The sequence below is a fragment of the Necator americanus genome, chromosome III, assembly GCF_031761385.1.
Source record: "Necator americanus strain Aroian chromosome III, whole genome shotgun sequence".
Classification (NCBI taxonomy): Eukaryota; Metazoa; Nematoda; class Chromadorea; order Rhabditida; family Ancylostomatidae; genus Necator; species Necator americanus.
The window spans coordinates 29624367-29643318 of NC_087373.1; the positions used below are offsets into that span (position 1 = coordinate 29624367).

The following is an 18952-nucleotide window of genomic DNA, read 5'->3' on the forward strand; positions in this document are numbered from 1 at the left end:
GAAAAGAAAATCGCATTTGATCACGTACACCAGCGGCGGTCGTTAAACCCAAATAGATTTCTGGATGTCACGCCGACGAGATCGCCGACTTCTGCAGGATTCAAAAGTCATCCCTACAAACCATGTCGCTGCCCAACACCATCTGCTCGTTATGGACTTGAAAATCTCCCGTCCAAGGAAGAGACATCCAAGGACTGAAACACAGCGCATCAAATGGTGGAATCTGAAAGATCGAAAAGAGATATTTTTTGCCTCCGTGGCTCCATCTGCACTTCCCCACCCTACTCGTAGTGTGGAGGAAATGTGGTCGTCTACTTCCAGCGTTATACGCTTGACCGCGGAAAACATTCTGGGAAAGACGACTCTAGGTAAGCCCAAGGCACAAAAGGCTACGTGGTTTTGGAACGAGGAGGTTCAGGCGGCAATTCGTGAGAAGAAGTCCAAGTATAAGCTCTGGTGGAGGACGCGTCAGCCTGAAGATCGGGGTGCTTACCTGGCGGCGAAGAGGGAGGTCAAGGCAGTCTCCAAGGCGAAGTCGGACCGCTACAAGGCTGTGTACGACATGCTTGATACCAGAGAAGGCGAGCGGGCAGTGTACCGTTTAGTCAGAGCACGTCATCGTTCAGCGTTGGATATGGAGCACACCAAGATCGTTAAGGGAGCTGATGGAGCCGTTCTGCGCCGCTCTGGTCAGATCCCTGAGTGGTGGCGAGAGTACTACAAGTACTTGTGTAACGAAGAGTTCTGCAATTCTCCGATCCCAACTATTCCCAGCGTCGAGGGTCCTGTCGTCCTGTTACTGCCGTCGATGTCAGTGCTGCCCTCGCAATAATGAAGTCGAACAAGGCAACCGGTCCCGATGACATACCTGCTGATATCTGGAAGCTGCTAGGAGATCGAGGGTCCATGTGGCTCGCAACTCTATTTAACAAGATCGTTGCAGAAGGACGGACTCCAGACGTTTGGCAAACTTCCGTGACCGTGCCTGTCTGGAAAGGGAAAGGAGACATTGCTGACTGCACCTCGTACAGGCCTACACGACTGCTGTGCAATACGATGAAGGTTTTTGAGCGTGTCCTGGAAGCTCGTCTGAGGAAAATTGTTAGCGTTTCACTCAACCAGTGCGGTTTTGTGAAGGACTGCAGCACTATAGATGCTATCCATGCTGTCCGAATCCTCCTGGAGAAACATCGAGAGAAGAACCGCAGTGTGCATCTTGCTTTTCTCGATCTCGAGAAAGCTTTCGACCGTGTCCCACATGAGCTGTTATGGATGTCCATGAGGTCGCATAGAGTACCAGAAGAATATGTGCGTTGGGCAAAGCTGCTTTATGCGAAGCCTACCAGCGTTGTCCGATGTGCTGCTGGAACAAGCAGGCCACTCCCTGTAGAAGTAGGGGTTCACCAGAGTTCATCCCACCCTTGCTGTTCATACTGTGCATGGACACGATAATGAAGGAAATCGAGAAGCAGCACCCGTGGACTCTACTCTTTGCCGACGATGTCATGCTCGCGTCGGAGTCTCGAGATGATCTTCAGAAACAAGTGCAGTCTTGGAAGGATCAGCTGCAGCAATATGGATTGCGCCTCAACACATCAAAAACTGAGTACATGGAGTGCAAACCAAGGGTAGAGGATGGTTCAATTCGTGTTGATGGCACCGAATTAAACAAGGTGAACTGCTTCAAGTACCTTGGATCCAAAGTGACTTCCACAGGCGACATTGATCAAGAAGGTCGAGCACGTGTTAATGCCGCATGGATGAAATGGAAAATGGCAACAGGGGTACTGTGCGACAAGAAAGTCCCTGTTCGACTGAAGTCGAAGATCTACAGAACGGTTGTGCGTCCTGTTGCCCTTTACGGATGCGAGTGCTGGCCGACAACGAAAGCATTGGAAAGAGTGCTGCACGCTATGGAGATGCGGATGTTGAGGTGGACGATAGGTGTAACGCTAAAAGAGAAAGTATCCAACGACACTGTGCGCTCCATCTTCGGTGTCGTCCCGATAACTGAGAAAATGAAGGAGGCGCGACTGAGATGGTTTGGTCACGTCTTGCGGCGGGAGGAAGATTCTGTTGCCAAAACCGCTCTGAAGCTCGACGTTTCAGGAGTGAGGCCGCGCGGGAGGCCAAAGATTCGCTGGTTAGACCGTGTGAACCTGAATATGATAGATGCACGTTTGTGTACGGCTGATGCAATGGATAGAACCAAATGGAAGACAGGAAGCAGAAAAGCGGACCCTGCAACAACGCGGGACAAACGCTAGGAAGAAAAAGAAGAAGAAGATTGAATTTCATTGATCAGTGAAGGGGAGCGAATAGATCACCACAAAAAGTCTAAAGTCCGGATTAAATGGAAGCTAATGCTGGTAACTAATATAAGCACTGGAAACTGCTCTCGAAAAGTCGACTTAAGAAACATGAAAAGTGGTAGACATGTTGTGCACCTCCATTGTTATGTAGCTTGTAATAAGCTGCATCGATTGAAAAACGGGATCACGCAAGGTTCCTTCAACCGCTGTTCTTCTATATTAGTAACGAGAATTGAGCGTCATCGTGCTCTTAATCGTGATGTGCGCTGCTACTCCTATTTATTCGTGCAGAGATTCAAACAACGTCAAATCCGTAACACTCTGCACTTTACAAGCACAGTTCGGAAACTTTCTTCACCTGTCATATATTCCTTACCTTGTTCTTGTGATTACTTCTGTCTGTTCCGGACCTTCAAGATTTTTGCTCATCACAAAAACTAAATTGTTTCCATCACATCAAAACATTTTTTCTCTCTCTTTCGAGTACAGAACTGTGATTGTCCTCCAAAGAAAATGGGTCGCTGCAGTACACTCCCATGGAGAATGCCTTTCTGACTATATTCGGTCTAATATAATGTTTAGAAATGTTATCTTGACCAGAGCTTTTTGCCTAACCTAAACCACAGTAAACATAGTCTTAGCTCTACAATTCCTTAACGAAAAAAAGAATGAGTTACAGAACGCCACTGGGCAGGATACTTGTCAAGCTGCTAGACTGATGTGTAGCGTCGTAAAAATACATGGGCAACAAGCTTATCTGGATGCAGCGTCTTATGAGGGTGAGCACAAGTTATGTCATTCTATTTAGCTCGTTTTACAAACAGAGAGCTGGCGCAGCACTCTGTTCTGTTAAACGTTATGAAGAACGTTATGAAGAAGTGATATGACTTTGATACAACGAAAATGCCCATCAAGTGATGCTGCTTGTTCGAAACCGTAGAAAGCTTATCACATATTACTTGAGTGTCGTCCAAAAAGGCATCAGCTGTGCAAAATTAAAGCTATATTGATAGCAAACTGAAATTTCCATGCTAAACGTTGACATAACTATGACAAAGGATGAAACAGTACCTTACTAGTTTGTCGGTGTTCACGCTGGTAATATGTGACTCGTTGGGTTCCCAACAGTTCCTCTTTTATGTAAAGCTGGAATTAGTGTAATTGGTGCATGCCACAGAACATGCTGCTACAGTAAATAAGCTTGTCTGCAATGTTCTGCCGCACAAGTTCTGCTGTTCTACACCATATTGATAATCCCAACTCGAGAGCAGGTGATTTTATAGGTCAAAACTTGAGCATAAAAATTATTGAATCAGAATCAAAAGGTGCTTTCATCTGCAGTATATACTCTGAATTTGATGAAATTCCATTGCGTAATTCTATCGCTAATCTGCCTTAGGCTTTCCGGCACGTTAAACATGTAAACAGTTGTAACAGCCGCTTCATCGAGTGACTTGGACAGTATGCCGATCATGAACCTCCTGATCACCATATTTGTAACAAACGTTTTCTGTTTTTTCTGTGATACTTCCAAAATACTGCATGGAATTTACTTGTTCTTTAAGAGGAAATCTCCTCTTCTTGAATTTTTCTATTCTCCTTGTAGAAAATATAAATTATTCTTCAAACTTTAGCGGTGGAATATCATCATGCCATTTATATGTATTATACTACCAATTTAACACTAATATACTTTTTCATTTGAGATGGAGCGTCTGTAGCGCAGTCGGCAAGAGATTCACCTCTAACTGCACAGTATTATGCTGGTGCGTAATTAATTTCGGAAACGGACCGCATACTTCAAATTGCTATAACTCAGCTTAAACACAACTTTATTAATCGAAATAAAAACCATCAGAATCTACACATTTTTCCCAACGGAATGGTAATAGAAATAAAACGGTAGTATATTAGTTGGGGTGGGTGTACCGCAGCCAACAAGAGGTTTCGCTGTCTGCATGACTGATCGGAAGCCCAAATCCGCCCTAGTGCAGAACAACCATTTCATGACAAAGAAGAATGCATCGTTGTGACCAACGAGCTGGCGCCATATCAAGATCTTGGCGGGTTTTGACCTACGCGGTCAGAGGCGGAGGCATCGTTACTAGTTACTGTTAGCGGCGCAACTCTAACAACTTGTGGTCCGCTAACGTCACGATTTTGTGGCTATCAAGGTAAGCGCTACGATGGTCTGCTTCCCTGACGTTGCTTTTGAATAAGATCTGTTTGCTAAGTCATCTTGTGGGATGACGAGGCGTTTGAGAGGGTAGATTACACGCGTCTTTGATTTTTCCAGGCTCTGAAGAAGGCGACGACGCCGAAACGTTAGCCAGAGTAAAGATCATTAACATTCTTGCTTCTGCTCAGAAAGTAGTACACAACCTTTTCATCCCTCTGTGGTCGACAAGTTTGCTCCAGACTTGCCTGAGAACCGATAAAAACAATGACCTGACACATGACATGGCTAGTCGCTCAACCCCAGTCACTGTATAGGCCAGTTACACATTCGTAGACGTTAAACGAATCTGAATTGAAGTAAACGTAGTGGCGCATCCCTGGCAGATTGATTAACCCAAAACACTTTATCATTCAATATGATGACATAAACTCACGAATTATCGTTGAGGCATCGAGTAGGGCCGCCTTGTCAAAGTCTTCCATGACCAGTTCCGTCTCAACTGAATCGGAGGCCTTCTCAGACTCGATGAAAGTGTGCACATCCTGTACACTCGTTCTATTCTCTATTTAGAAGAGCATGCATAAGTCGTAGAAAGACCTACAGAAATATCATATGGAGTTATAAAGGCATAAAATGAACTTCTTCATACTTTTGTGCGGTAGTTTGCATCAGTGGACAACCCCATAAGTGGTAGGCAGTCTAAAACAGTCATCACTTCAACGTGACATTACATTCAATTATGAAGCTTATGTTCAAATACACAGTTGGTCCAAAACTGCGTTGAGATTGGTGTAATTGCATAAGCGCTCGGAGTGGTGTCCTCGTTATTCAAAACATGCTGCAGAAATGAGCGACTCCAATTGGAGCAAGTGAGGTCCCACTCCGAAAGCAATCATTTACGCAATTGAACTATGACATTAGCGCATAAACATGCACATTTGTCTCGTTTTGAAAGTTACACGTTACCACTTCGAGAACCTCTTCTGTTTTTGAGAACCACCGGATTTTGTACGGATCTTCCCAGAGGTGAACGGAATAAGCAAAGAATTTCAAGCTCTCTATGAGAGATGTCCACAAGTAATGCGTAAGTAGCATCAGCATAACGTAAGGCTAATGCATTTGATGGAGTACAACATGTATTTAACTGTTTTAGTGACGATAAAATCCTGCTCTTTGATTGCAAACTTGTGTATTCAAAAAGAAGAGAACTTAGATTGCGAACATGACCTTCGTGACTGTGTTCGACAAGCTGCTGAGACCCAAAACACTGAAACTTGTTATCTTGCTACTAACCTTGTCATCTCTTTACTTGGTAGGTCATTGTAATTCAATGTTTTCTACTTTTTTCTCTCAGCCTATGTGCTACGATGTTCAATGTTTTAACACATACGTCGTTTTAGATTAGGCTATGCGGTACCAGATTTCATTCGTGATGACACAAAATAGTATTCCTATGAGTGTAAGAACTTGGGAAAATGGGACCACATGCCTCCTAAATACCTACGTCCGCAAGAACGGAGTGTGAGACGGTGTCAAAATCCATTTCATACGAGAAAGGACTTCCTTCTTTGCTAGGACTATTAATCCTACTCAAGCTATTCTACGGAGAATAAAAAAAAAGAAACACTACGAAACACGAAAAGAAAAAGGGATCTTAGGGGCTTCTCAAGAGCGAAGCGGTGGATAAATTTAATGCAAGGCACTTTGTTAACCCCACGACTTCTCAGCAGCATGATGCAAAATTATGAAGTAACTAGACTAAGCTGACAGAGCTAAAATGAAGAACGGAAACATAGGTTTCCGGACTTTTTTGGCGCGGAGAATTACTGACAGTACTACGCTCCGGAGAGAATTTATGAGCCGCTAGAAAAGGAAGAACTTTACCTAATAAATGTATTTTCTTGTGATATTTCTACCTGTTTCTTGTTTCCATATAAGCCGTAGTGCATCTCTGGAACGTAGCATTCATTCCACATTCCTGGTACACTTAGGGCTAACCTCAAGATAACTTCTCTCTGTAAACACGCTGACTTTGCTCATACGGTGATTTTCCTCTTGAATTGTCCAATCTTTACCCAGTCTGTGTTCAAGTTTTAGACTATTTTGCGATTGGCGATATAAATCAATGAACTACTCACATCTTTCAAATTCAGGGGTTTACTAAATTGACGTACTGTGGAGACCTGATGGAAAATTGAGAGTTCATGAGTGTGTTTAATTCTCCGTAATTGTCCTGGAAAACGGAACATTTTTTATCCTACGAACAAAGCCACATTTGTGCCCTGATCCCGTCCGCGAGCTAGCAGCCGAAAACCAATGAAGTCTCTTCAGCACTCTATTCAAGTAAAACCAATTAATATGCTGCAGAGAGAACAGGAGCAAGAACAAACAACAAACGTCACTCCCACGCCGTTTTTAAGGATGATTGGGGAAATTATGTGAAGCCCTGTCCATACTCGTAATCTATACCCTGAATTCTCTATTTTAAATTAGGTTTCCACATTACGTCCATTTCGTGATAAGGTGCCTTTAAACGGACTTGGCTTTGTTAAGAGGTGACCTCCTACCATTTTATTGCTGAGCTCTTATTCCCAACCTCATGAGATAAACAGTAAGGAAGTGGCAACAATAGTAAAAAAAAAAGACGTAGATTGATTGAACGAGAAACTTAACACCTCCATAGCGCGGCTTACAAAGCAGAACTTCTCAAAGTGTAAAAAAACTCTCACATAAACAGTACATTTCAGCGAACATTTCATTTAACGTTTAAAATTTGACGCCCAGTATCACTGATGAAGGACAGACTTCCAATTTTTATTATGCTAACGTGTCCACTCAGATAATCAACTATGGCCTTTTTCCTACCCAGAACGGAAAAGTCCAATTCATCATTGTGAGCTGAGATTCTTGAAATAAGTGTAAAATCAAAGCATCTGAGGTCTGGTGCAGTCGTATAAATGCGCCAGGTTTCACGACGTTTTCTCCCTATTATATATTTATCAGAGAAAACTCATACTAATTTTAGGTGACGCTTGGTATTGCAATACTTACTGTTTTTATTTTTAGTCTGACACAAATTGAAGTATGTGTATTATTGCTATAGTTTGATTTTTTTTTATTCTAATCTCTTATCATGTGTTACACAAGATTTTTTTCTTCCAGAGTTTTGGGCATTTGCGAGTTGTGCTGACGAAAAGAAACGCTGACAGTGGAAAATTTGGAGCAAGCAAAAGCACAACAAGAAAAGAAGAAACATAGGATGAAAAAGCATTGCAGAGAAGAAAATAAACATACCAGAAATCAAAATCTTGCGGGTATAAATCTATAAACAATTATTTATTTGAAATTGTTCAAAGTTGTTATGACAGCAGCGAAAACAAACACTGGTTGCTTCACATAAAAACTAAATATTTGTTAGATCTAACTGCCCAATTTTCATTCCTTCATTTTCTAAGGTAGATTTTCGAAGATAACTATAATATGACAAGGAATGCCGCATGAATGTGCGTTATTACTTCTTTGACATAAACATTTAATCGTAGAGAAGATGGAGGTATTCAAAGATTTTAGCGCTTGTTTTCTTGTTTCACCGAGTTTTAGGTAAAACTGTATTATTGGTCTTACGTTTCGACAAACTCGTCTTTATCAAAGACCGAAAATAGTTCGAGGTCTTTGATGCATGCATATCCCCTCAACCTTGCCAAGCCTATTGTTCTAAGTACACCACCCAAGACCTTCAAAAAGAAATCAAACTGATCAGTCTCAGTGACTAGCCGATGTACATCAGTACTTAAGGATACTGCACAGTGTGTAGATCTCATTGGCCTTGGTGACAATCTGTAAGAACGCGGTGGTGCACCAGCCCTGTTAATCGGTGAGACTGGTCAGTTTGTTTTCCTTTTGTGCGTCCTGCTTGGTGTACTTAGAACGATATCGAGGCTTGGCAAGGAGAGAGGAGAAGTTTGATAGGGTATGCGTAGCATCAAAAATCCTCAAACCATGACAAGGGTGTCGAAACGTCACGCCAGTAATAAAGTTTCAACTACGTCTCGTTGGTATAACAAGAAAACATAAATACACTTCCCAATGCGAGATTTCAAGAAGAGCGGACATGGAGATTTATGGATTTGTTTTCGTAGCTTTAGCTCTTGACATCAAGTAAAATTTCAGTTTCGTTTTGAATCGGTCAAGCGACCTGGAATCTGTCACATTATACGCCTGTTTTCAGAGACAGGACAAGCAATAACTATCTTCTCCAATTTGATGGAAACTTACTCGACATTTCTGACTCGCTTTTCCTTTGCAGCACTTTTTTTGTTGCAAAACGCGCATTTTGATCAACAAACCATTAATTGCAGTTCCATTCTTTGCTTCCAGAGAAATTAGCTCAAATTTGTTCTTTTTAGTTTCGATTTATTACATCCCAGCATTCCTGAGCATAAGCTTTCCTGCACTCTTTCACATGGTTCAATTTTGATTACTTATTAGCTAGGAAATTTTCGACCTTCCCAGAACGACCAATAGATGCACAGTCTTTCGTACATCTCTGAGGCTGAACGTACTCAGCGGACTGTGGAAGAAACGCGGGTTGGAGGGAGGCACCAAAATGAAGTCGTGTTGGCTGCACTTTCACTTCTTCTTGCCAAAATTTGTCATACTGACTTCCTAAACCTCTGACTAGAAGCGTAACAGCTAAAAAAAGTCCTACAAAATTCGTAGTGACTTCATTTTGGTTGGTAGTTGATTCTGAAATATCTTCGGAAATCGCGGTCTATAGTATCGAATCAATGGGAACTCGGTATTCATTTGCATGACGGCAAGGACAGCTCCTGCCAACTTGCTGATCCTTCGTGATTTCACTCTGACTACTATGTGTCTGACTACTATGCCGGACCCTTGCCCAAGGAAGAATTTGACGAATGGCTCAGAATTTGACGAATTTGACGAAACCTGATGATCGCTATGGAAGAAGCGATGGAGCCTTAGGTAGTCATTACGACCACTTTTTGGGTGCAAGCTGCCCCTCGCAAACTCTTTCTTCCTTGACTATCGTGCAAACAGCATAAATTTGTCGCTCGCAGACCGCTAAAAGGGATTTTCTAGCTTAACACCAATTCAATGCTCTTAGTAGCAGGATGCCACAAAACTGACGATCCCAGTATCTATCCAGGAAAACTGGGATAAGGAGTGTCGATTGAGAGAATTGAGCGTTGTCGCGCTCAATTATGTTTATTGCCCTGAAAAAGACCTTCGCGATTGAATATCTACGACGCACCCTACTGCGCGAACTGTACACGCGCTGCTTCTGCAGTAAACATCGCGCAGTGGAAGTGGCTCTTGACCCCTCCGAAGAGCATTCCTTACCACTGATCTCTGCTCTGGGTGTTGGTCCCATTAGGAGCATCCTCGAGAGGCTCGGACTGATGTCGTGGTCCTTGAAGTTGTCGCTTTATGCGTCCTTGCTCCGGCAGTGTTCGGTGGAAAAGGGTCCTTTTAATGTGCTCCAGGCTTAGGCTCATATGAACCCAGCCGCTAGGTCGCTCCACCCTCACGTTCAGGAAGCTCCGCCCCCGAAAGCAACGCTTACGGTATCGGTCGGCCGGCGTGCAAAGCTCATCACTTACACCTCTCCCATTACTTTAATTCCGTCCTGGACTTCTACATATAAAAAAACACCACCGAAATGACACCTGAATGTTTCCGAAACATTTGGATGTCATTTCGGTGGAGTTTCCGCCAAAATGCCTGGACAGCACTCAAGACGGCAAGAACATGATGGAGGGATGCATCGTGAACGCAAGGCAATGGCTGGCTGACTGCAAGGAAGAAGAGGGATAGAGTCGACCCTCTTACCTGCTAGTAAGGTTCCCTCAGAAATATCGAGTGGTACGCAGAAAGAACTGGAATGAATATCAGTAATATCGGGGCGACACGAAAGTTGAAGAGACGACGCGCCTTCTTCGTTCATTAGGAAAAGAAAAGGCGGCTCTGGATTTGTCCACAAAGAGACTGGGCTTCATGTTGGGCAGACCGCGACAGGAAGGTTGTTGGAGCAGGGACCTTTCCATGTCCCCCGCCAAGTCGGGTAACAGACTGTGGCTGCGGAGACTCCCAGAAGAAGCTGTAGAAGGAGAGGAACTTTCAGAAGAGGACCTAGACTTGAGATCTGCCAGATCCCGGCAAAGAGAGCAACTAGACTTGAAATCTGTTGAATCCAGGCTAAAAAAAGGAAAGGTACACTGAACAACGGCAGAATCCCGTCCCGGAAGTGAACTAGACTTGAGGTCGCCCGAATCCGGCAAGTACGAGTCGTAACTGTCACATCAGCCCACTTCGCACAAACTATGAAGGAAAACAATATAAGCGGAACTACTGAACCACGGAAGCGAAACCAGAATCCTTATTTCTCTATGCGACGGAGATTAAGAGGTACTGAACGCATCAGCTGAAACATGCACGAAGGCACTTGAGCAAGTGAGCAGCAAATTATGAGAGGTTCCTAGAGGTGTCGAAAGCAGAGCTTGCGCGCACTTCGCCTCCTTTCATAAGAAGTGTGATTCGCGCTTCAGTCTGCTCGTAGGCAGCTTGTGAGTCGGAAAGAGATGGAGAGAGAGAGTTGATCTGTTCGCGGGCTTGCAAAAGTTCTTGAGAAAAAGAATCAGAATCAGGATCTACAACATTGGACAAGGATTGATGTCGGCTGCAAGAGCGACTCACGCGCTTCACGACCTGACGTGGACCTAACGTAGTACCAGGCGTCCGGGCACAACCTGGCAACGAATCCCTCAAAAACAGTCAGCATTTCCTTCCTTTCCATTTCTTCAGCTTAACCTCCAGATGTGCTTCTGCGAAGTTGATTTGTGTGAAAAACTGTCCACCATTCAGCTTCGTGAACACGTCCTCCGCGGCAAGCAAAGGGTGCTAGTGCAACAGGAGCGCATCGTTTATCCTGTCGAGAAGTCTGCACACGAGCGGATTTGTCCGCTTTTCTTATTGACTACAACGATGGGCATGCCCCACTCTGAATGCTCTACTGGGGCGATCACTTCTTTGGCAACCAGCAGATCAATTTCAGCATCCAAATCTAGCATCTTCATCGGTAATCCGTCTGCCGTCTTGATTGGCATGACACAGGGTTCCAAGGCTGGGGATCCAAGCTTCTTCCACGTTCGACGTAATACCAATCTTATATCTGCGCCTGTGTCGAGCTGGAATCATTGAGAACGTCCTCTGATATTGACATCGAGGTAGGTCCGAGCGTTCCAAGCGGCGAAGGTGACAACGTTCTTGCACTGGCTTCTCTTGCAACGGTCGGATCGTCTTTCTTTTTTCGGTTTCTGTCGCATCCTCTGTCCAGTGCTGGAGGATGGAAGCGGACATATCCTTCTGAATTGCAGTACTCTACAATTGGGGCACTTCACATTCTTTTTCACCACGATATGAACATCATGACTTCCATGTTTGTATTGTCCATCTTCAATACGGTGAAATTCTCACATTCAGCATCGAAGTCTTCTGTAGTCAACTGCGCATCTTCTGTATGCATATCTAGTCGAAGGAGCATTCTGAAACGAACTTTACGAAGTGACGGATCTTGAAGCCCTGGTCCGAACTGTAGCTTCTTCAGTGTTGTGCAGTCCAGCTCCTTTAGTCGGACGTTTTCGTCCATTCGCTTGATCGTGTTGGCGTAGTCTCAGAGTGATACATAACTGGCATTCAACGGCGAGCACTTTATCCTGAGACAGTCGTACTGTCGTCGAATCAATGTCTTCTTGGACGCAAAAAGCTCTTTCAGATTCGTGACTGTCGTCTCGACCCCGAACTCGTGTGGCTTTTTCGGTAAGATGTCATCAGCATACCTGCGATATGCATCCTCGTCCAGCTTCATAACGATCAAATCGCGCTTCCTGCTGTCCGACAAGGTTGAATCTCTGATGACAAGACCGTATCTCTTGAACCAATAAACGAACGTTGGACTTGGCTCCTTGTGTTGATCGTATTGATCCTTGTTGACTTCTTGGACGCCGGTTCTCTGAGCAGGTCAAGGGCGGTAAACAGCGTCTTCATTTCTCCATGTTGCAGCCGCGTCCGTTCAACCATTGCTGAAAAAAGCTTCTCGAGCTGCGACTCCGAAGGCTTGTCTTCGGTTCCTCTCGGCACCTTCAGGTTTTCTGAAGAACTCGTTCTTGTTTCTTCTGATATCCTTTGGCTTCTTAGTCTTCTTTCTTCTTGACTTCCTTCGCGCTTCTTCCGGGTCTTCTTTATTCCTGACCCTGATCGCCAGTTGTTGTGTCCGCGTGTGACGAGCAAAGAAGTTTATTAGACCGCAGAACCCCGACATCTAAACCAAAACGAAACAAGTCACCAAACAGTACTTTTTGCATTTCGCGGGTGAACAAGATGAACAAGGACTTCTCAACGCAGTGAAATTACTTGCAATGGCAATAGCGCAATATATACACGATATATATACACGCAATATATATATATATATTGTTGGTTTCGCAATGTCCACGTGCCAAGACACGCAAAAATGTTTCGAAACCCTACGTTCAAGTTTGAATTGGACAGGGATTCGCAACAGCCTGGCCCACGTCCAAATCGATCACGCGAGATTTCGCAACACTACAATTTGAATTCAAACAAAGAGATTTACGGAATGCAAAGATGCGCGCAAGTCCCCGTGAGACAGCAAGAAAACCAAAGAAAAACAAGCACCAAAACAGACAGCAAAAGAGAGAGAAGAATCTGCCAGCGGAGATAAACCCAAACAGAACCAACAAAGGAGAACGCAACCCAAACGCTGTGAACACCTCCAAAAAACGATCCACATGAGACAACCACTCGTAATAACGGTAAAAACACTCATAGTAACGTGTCCACGATACATACTAACCTTGACATCGGGCTGTACCGGCCAATGTAACACTAAGATAGATCTCGGGGCATACCGGTCAACTTTCAAATTTACACGACGCACTAGGCAGGACCTAGCCTTCGCGCTTCGCGAACCTCAAGCCAAAAAATACCAGCTAAAATTTTGGGCCATGACCATTACGGGCGCTTCACAACTGCTATCTTCATCCTCGGTGCTCCACAATCCTCAACTCTGCCGTCACTTACCTCGGTGGTTCACGATCTTCCACAACAACACATTAACGACAGACTCAAATGCGCAAGCAGCCTAGCTGCCCTACCGCAACTAGTGGGACCCCTTAACCACAACGTCTCCTCCGGACAACCACAATAACTCAACCTAGCGTAAGCACAAGTGCTGCAGAGCTCGTTTGAACTGCTCATCTCTTGCTCAATATGCCCTCGTGCGACAAACATCACTAAAACGCGTTCTGTACCCACCTCGAGGGTTTTTTTTTCAACTCTTTATGCTTTCTTTTGCATTTTTGTTTTTTTCCCTTTTTTGATTAACGACCTTTTCACTTTCAAAAACAAACAACACGAAAACACGAGCAAAAACACTTACCAATTACCCTGTGCTCCGTTGACTGTCCGCATGGGTGCATTCCATGCGGAAGAGCGACGAAAAAAGGCACGAGAAAGTATAGCGGGGAGTACTACTAGCCACCGCTCGACACTTACGCCTACCAAGCAGCGAGGGGTAAACCACTCGGTAACCCGAGCGGCAGGCGTGGAAAGCCCATCACTTTCATTTTGAGTGTGCAGGTAAAAATCAATTACGTTTCCTCATCAGCCTATTCAAGTGAAACTAACGAGTAGGCTGGTGGAGGAACCGATGTGTACAAAGCTGGCGTGCTATAAGGTGCAACACACGGAAATTTGATCACAGGGCCGTTTCTCACTCGGTTTTTAGGACACTTACGGGGAATCGAGGGTGACCGTGCTTATACTCCTGTTCCTACATCGCCACTCTTACCATTTCGTGGAGGGATCCCAACATTGTCAATTTCGTGGTTTACTGCCTCTGTTAATAACACAATAGCCTGTATTCCCATGCCCAAAAGACTATGTCATTCTATGAGCGCAAAGAATCCTCCATTCTATTGATCGACTCAGGATACTCAAGGTCAATACTCGTCGTAAGATGACAAAAAACGTTCAAATGTTTATTAAGTGCATCAGAACACTTAAGGTAGCTAAAGCAGCATAGTTAGCTCGTGTACATCAATTCAGGCGTATACGTCAATATGTTTCCTTGGAATTGGCGGTGGACTTCGTCAAATAGATCCGTCCACATTCTATCGATCAAATGTCGAACATTATGTCCACCAACGCATGACGACAAAGCTCCGCACTGAAGGGCCTGGAAGATTTTACAAACTCAAATTCACATTGTTTTCGGTTCGGTGTGAATAGAACAACGACGGTTACTTTCTCTGCTACGACAACGTTGATATAGGCATATTGCCAAGGGTTCATAACTGCTCGTGCTCGCTTCTCCCGAAGTCTTTCAACCACACCCTAAGCTTCACTTTTTACCGCTACAATTTCAAATAACGTTTGCTACCTTTATGTTAACAGTGTTGTTCTGGTACAATTGCCTTAATGCAACGTCAAGTGCAATAAACACTCCAGTGCGACCTAATCCTGCATGACAGTGGACCAACAAAGGAGATGATGACGAAGGTAGCTCCTGAAACAGAAGAACTCAGACACACATCAGTTTTTCATTTTATTTGCTAACCCTCTCGACTATATCAATGATCCTCATAGCCGTTGCCGCGTAGGAAGCGGTTGTAAGTGGCCACGGTATAGGTAAGCATCCATCAGGCCATCTGAACGACTAGAGCTGAATCAATATGCTGAGAAATACAAAGTACGTACTACTAACCGATAGTAACACATATGCACAATTTCCCTATCCGGTTCAGGATCACCAATAGGATTCGAGTATGAAATCCGTAGTTGGGTCACCCGGTAGACCATGTCGTTCGGAGCAGCGGCCCGAATGCCGGGAGCTACCTGCAAGTTAGAGTGTTCTGAATGTACTTTTCAAAGGATGTGTTGCAGTGTATCCACCGCCTATATCCATACTGTTTTTCATGTAAACTAATGGATTTAAACTAAAATACGCGTGCACATACCATCATTTTGGTATCCAGACATGTTATTTTAAATGGCATATACGCAACTGTTTTCCCAATTTCTATAGGCCAATATTGTATAGTTTCTTTTGTAGGATCATATATAGCTGGATAAAGGCGTTCCTCGTGAGGAAAATTCACAGACAAAATTCTTTCCACATTTTCCTGGAACGAACGTATTAGTGGGGAACTATTTCAGAGAACTACAAAAAAAATATATTTATGGACCTGCCAGACCATACACCAAAAGTCGAATACACTGCTCATCGTTGGTCCTTCACTGGCAAGGTACTCGCCTTGAAATAACGGTCCAATACGTTGAGCGTTAATCTAGGATGAGAGCTTATTCTAGAAGGTCACAAAAACGTAGACATAAACATAGTAGGAATATTAAAATATTTTTTGGTCCCGATTTTCTAATTCTAATAAAGATTTGTTCATTATTATTATTATTTGTATTTTCGAAAACAGCATGGTGAGGGCTGTAGTCGGGTCAAAACGTTATGAACCTCGGCGCAGTTGTGTAAGCGGGCGGTCGAAGGGCACGGTTAAGCTAGCGGTTGGGATCAAGGTGGGACCATCGCCATCTGCAGATGAATGGTGCTAGCAAGGGTCCTAACTCGATCTTAACCGTTAGCTTCACCGTGTCTCTTCGAAGGCAGCCGCTTATGCACCTGCAGCGAATTTCATGTCGTTTTGACCTGACTATATCTGACACTGTCTTCCTCTTTCCAAAGTCATTGTTTAAGAAATTTAAAAGAAGCGACAGTGAATATGCTCCCGTGTTTACCAAATGTATGAACATTGTGCTTTTGAAAAGGATGCTGATCTGATCCAAACTCCTATATTAGGTAGGAAGATACGTGAAATGATCTCTACTCAATTCTATCAGTCGTTTATTCACCTTTAATTGTCTGTTTGTGTTTCCTCCAAGCGGAGTGGCAATAAAAGGATTTCCTTTCCCTGTATGCGTCTCCCATGCATTAGGACCACCGTCCAACGAAAAGAACTCTTCGCAAAGTCCACCGTAAGCGTTTTCAATTGAGAATCGCGTTAGAAACCATCTGTCCACCTATAATATGTGCTTCAATGAACTCAGTAGAACGTTGTTAAAAGACAAGAAGGATTAGTTGCCTCCATGTCTTACCTTCATGTCTTGTGATGGCGTTTTTCCGCCAACATCAGTGACAATATGCTTGGCTCGAATCTCCTTTTCACGTTCTCGAACACAGCGGATGAGTCTGTTTTCGTGAAATCCCCCCATTCTGAAAATACTGTTAATTGTTCCTACATAAAGGATAGGGTAACAGGACAATGTTATTGAACAAACAGACCGTTGATTTTTCCTGAAGACGTCGGTCATGTAGCAGGCACCGTGTTGAATCTTGCAGGTGGCTAGCTCATAAATGTATACTAAAATGAGACCACCCTTCCTAAAACTCTTTATATACACTGAGTCAAAGATAATGAATCGAAAACAATTATTGATAACTTGACACCCATTTCCTTCTCCGCACATTCAGGTCGTTTCTTTGATTGTAACTGTAGCTAACGGCGGGTATTTTATGTTTAAAAATCATTTGTGGCGGATATACATTTGTTGCAGCGGACGTGCCCACTTACAACGATTAGACCAGAGGAAAATTGTGTGCGTTTTCCAATCAAACTTAAAAGCAACATATCAAAAACCGACAGTGGTTGAGATTGTTGTGACAAATATAGAGTCCGGGGTATAGATACAAGTGTGAGGGTAGCCACCCGCAATTCCCTCTAATCGTGATGAAAAATGGCGTTATTTCCTACGAGATACGTCAGAACGTGTCCCTTATCCGGTCCAGTTCTTCCAGCAGTCTATTCATTGGGTTTACTTGAATGGGCTACTGAAGATAACTCATTTGTGTTTAGCCGCTCGCTCATGGTGGCGACGCGTTACACATGGCAGGGCTGTTTTCAAGTACTTCTCAGGAAAAAACGCAACTTCGCTCCGTTTTTCAGGACGTTTAGGGCAGTCAAGCGGGGTGTGTCCTATCATGTCCGTACTCGTAATTAACGTTAATGCACTCTATATTTGCCCACAAAGACCTCAAAATAGTCAGGCTCGTGATTTGCTATTTTTAAAAAGCAAAAGAATAGTGACTAAGAAGCACTACCAAAACAAATATGAAAGAGGACTGAGAGTGGGTCCGGAACGATCCGGGATTCTACTCAGTCCAGCTTCAGCTCAAACCTCCGTGTAAAGTATGATAGACTTTTGGGTACGGAGAATGGAAACCATCCCAATAATGAAAGTAGTTCACTTTAGTTCACGTAGACTCCATCGACCATTCATTCATCCTATAACGCTGTTGATTTCCTGACCCTTGGCTCGTCATTTTAAATTTCACATGGAATCAATTGGTCAACATTCTACAATCACGATCAGCCTCTACAACTTTCGGTACTACCCTCGAATAAGAGCAAAGAATGAAAATAACCGTCAAATAACTTCATCTATGAGCAGAAGAGCGTGGCCACTAACACCATTTCTGCGCCTATATAAAGAACCCGGAACACCCCGCAAAACACACGAAATTAAGAACTGCTGTTTGCGGTGTTGTCTTATAACCTTATAATTGTCATAGGCGATTCACCCTCAACAATCTCACACGCGAGTAAAAGGAGGGCTTCACGAAAATACGCGAAATGACGATAAGAGGGAACATGTGACTTTCTATAAGCAATAAGTCTGGAAAATTAGTGATCATATCACAGGCTCTCGATCGTGAAATAACGAAGCTTTACTTGCAAAATGAAACGATCTGCCGCAGCTTAGCAGAGAAAGAATTCTTTGCGCAGTGCAAACGCTTGAATCATATGTGGATGACTATAGGAAAATGTGATGGTCCTGATGAACGATTTGCAAGCGGCCTCAAGCTTGACAAACCGATCTGTCTTGTGTTCTATAGCTTTATCAAAACGCATAGACTGAACCTCAGTGGGATGAACTCAACATCAGCGGCCACATTCAAAATCCAACCAATAATAAGTTGTGCGGGAGGACCAGTTTATCGAATTTCGTAATCATGATCATGGTATATAATAAGGGGCCTAGTCAGCTTAGCTCTGTCATGTGTTTGTGTGGTGTGTGTGTGTGTGATGTGTGGTGTGTGTGAGGCAAAATTCCAGATGGCGTGCGACGGGTCCCACGGCGTTGGATTGGTGCGTGAACGCAAGAAAGCTATAAAATGAAGCCGACGATCTTGAAACATCAAGCCAGGGCAGTGTAGCACTTGACGGGATAAACGTAGGATTGTTCCAGTCAACTCCTATTGAGACCTCTGAAGACGGCGAATAAGACGAAACATCAGGCAAATAAAAGTTCTATCTAAAAACCTCGCAGGCACTATTTGAGAAAATTTACA

At 43.8% G+C, this 18952-nt stretch overlaps 5 protein-coding genes across 11 annotated transcripts; 2 read left to right on the forward strand and 3 right to left on the reverse strand.

The window, feature by feature from the left end:
* Positions 1–64: 64 nt before the first annotated feature.
* RB195_011372 (uncharacterized protein) lies at positions 65–832 on the forward strand (the record flags this gene model as incomplete). Its single annotated transcript, XM_064192746.1, has 1 exon — positions 65–832. The coding sequence occupies one exon, from the start codon at positions 65–67 to the stop codon at positions 830–832; it is 768 nt and encodes a 255-aa protein (XP_064050329.1).
* Positions 833–906: 74 nt separating this feature from the next.
* Positions 907–7749, forward strand: RB195_011373 (uncharacterized protein; the record flags this gene model as incomplete). Of its 4 annotated transcripts, XM_064192747.1 has the most annotated exons (8): positions 907–1392; positions 1458–2111; positions 2992–3091; positions 5486–5575; positions 5645–5803; positions 7290–7384; positions 7517–7573; positions 7654–7749. In XM_064192747.1, 8 exons carry the CDS (start codon positions 907–909, stop codon positions 7747–7749), a joined length of 1737 nt encoding a protein of 578 aa, XP_064050330.1. The 4 variants fall into 4 exon arrangements, with proteins under 4 accessions (XP_064050330.1, XP_064050331.1, XP_064050332.1 ...); XM_064192750.1 differs by lacking the exons at positions 907–1392; positions 1458–2111 and having other exon boundaries at positions 3031–3091; XM_064192749.1 differs by lacking the exons at positions 907–1392; positions 1458–2111; positions 7290–7384 and having other exon boundaries at positions 3031–3091; positions 7517–7526; positions 7558–7573.
* A 3228-nt stretch (positions 7750–10977) lies between these two features.
* RB195_011374 (uncharacterized protein) lies at positions 10978–12160 on the reverse strand (the record flags this gene model as incomplete). Of its 3 annotated transcripts, XM_064192753.1 has the most annotated exons (5): positions 10978–11275; positions 11370–11452; positions 11538–11699; positions 11785–11892; positions 11945–12160. In XM_064192753.1, 5 exons carry the CDS (start codon positions 12158–12160, stop codon positions 10978–10980), a joined length of 867 nt encoding a protein of 288 aa, XP_064050334.1. The 3 variants fall into 3 exon arrangements, with proteins under 3 accessions (XP_064050334.1, XP_064050335.1, XP_064050336.1); XM_064192751.1 differs by lacking the exons at positions 10978–11275; positions 11370–11452; positions 11945–12160 and having other exon boundaries at positions 11563–11871; XM_064192752.1 differs by lacking the exons at positions 10978–11275; positions 11370–11452; positions 11538–11699; positions 11785–11892 and having other exon boundaries at positions 11921–12160.
* A 24-nt stretch (positions 12161–12184) lies between these two features.
* RB195_011375 (uncharacterized protein) lies at positions 12185–12832 on the reverse strand (the record flags this gene model as incomplete). Its single annotated transcript, XM_064192754.1, has 2 exons — positions 12185–12507; positions 12589–12832. The coding sequence occupies 2 exons, from the start codon at positions 12830–12832 to the stop codon at positions 12185–12187; spliced, it is 567 nt and encodes a 188-aa protein (XP_064050337.1).
* A 1785-nt stretch (positions 12833–14617) lies between these two features.
* RB195_011376 (uncharacterized protein) lies at positions 14618–18512 on the reverse strand (the record flags this gene model as incomplete). 2 transcript variants are annotated; one of them, XM_064192755.1, is made up of 11 exons in its annotated part: positions 14618–14770; positions 14839–14928; positions 14975–15100; positions 15152–15242; positions 15299–15429; positions 15552–15716; positions 15780–15881; positions 16456–16623; positions 16699–16816; positions 16886–16984; positions 18475–18512. In XM_064192755.1, the coding sequence occupies 11 exons, from the start codon at positions 18510–18512 to the stop codon at positions 14618–14620; spliced, it is 1281 nt and encodes a 426-aa protein (XP_064050338.1). The 2 variants fall into 2 exon arrangements, with proteins under 2 accessions (XP_064050338.1, XP_013302720.2); XM_013447266.2 differs by lacking the exon at positions 18475–18512 and having other exon boundaries at positions 16886–16914.
* Positions 18513–18952: the final 440 nt, after the last annotated feature.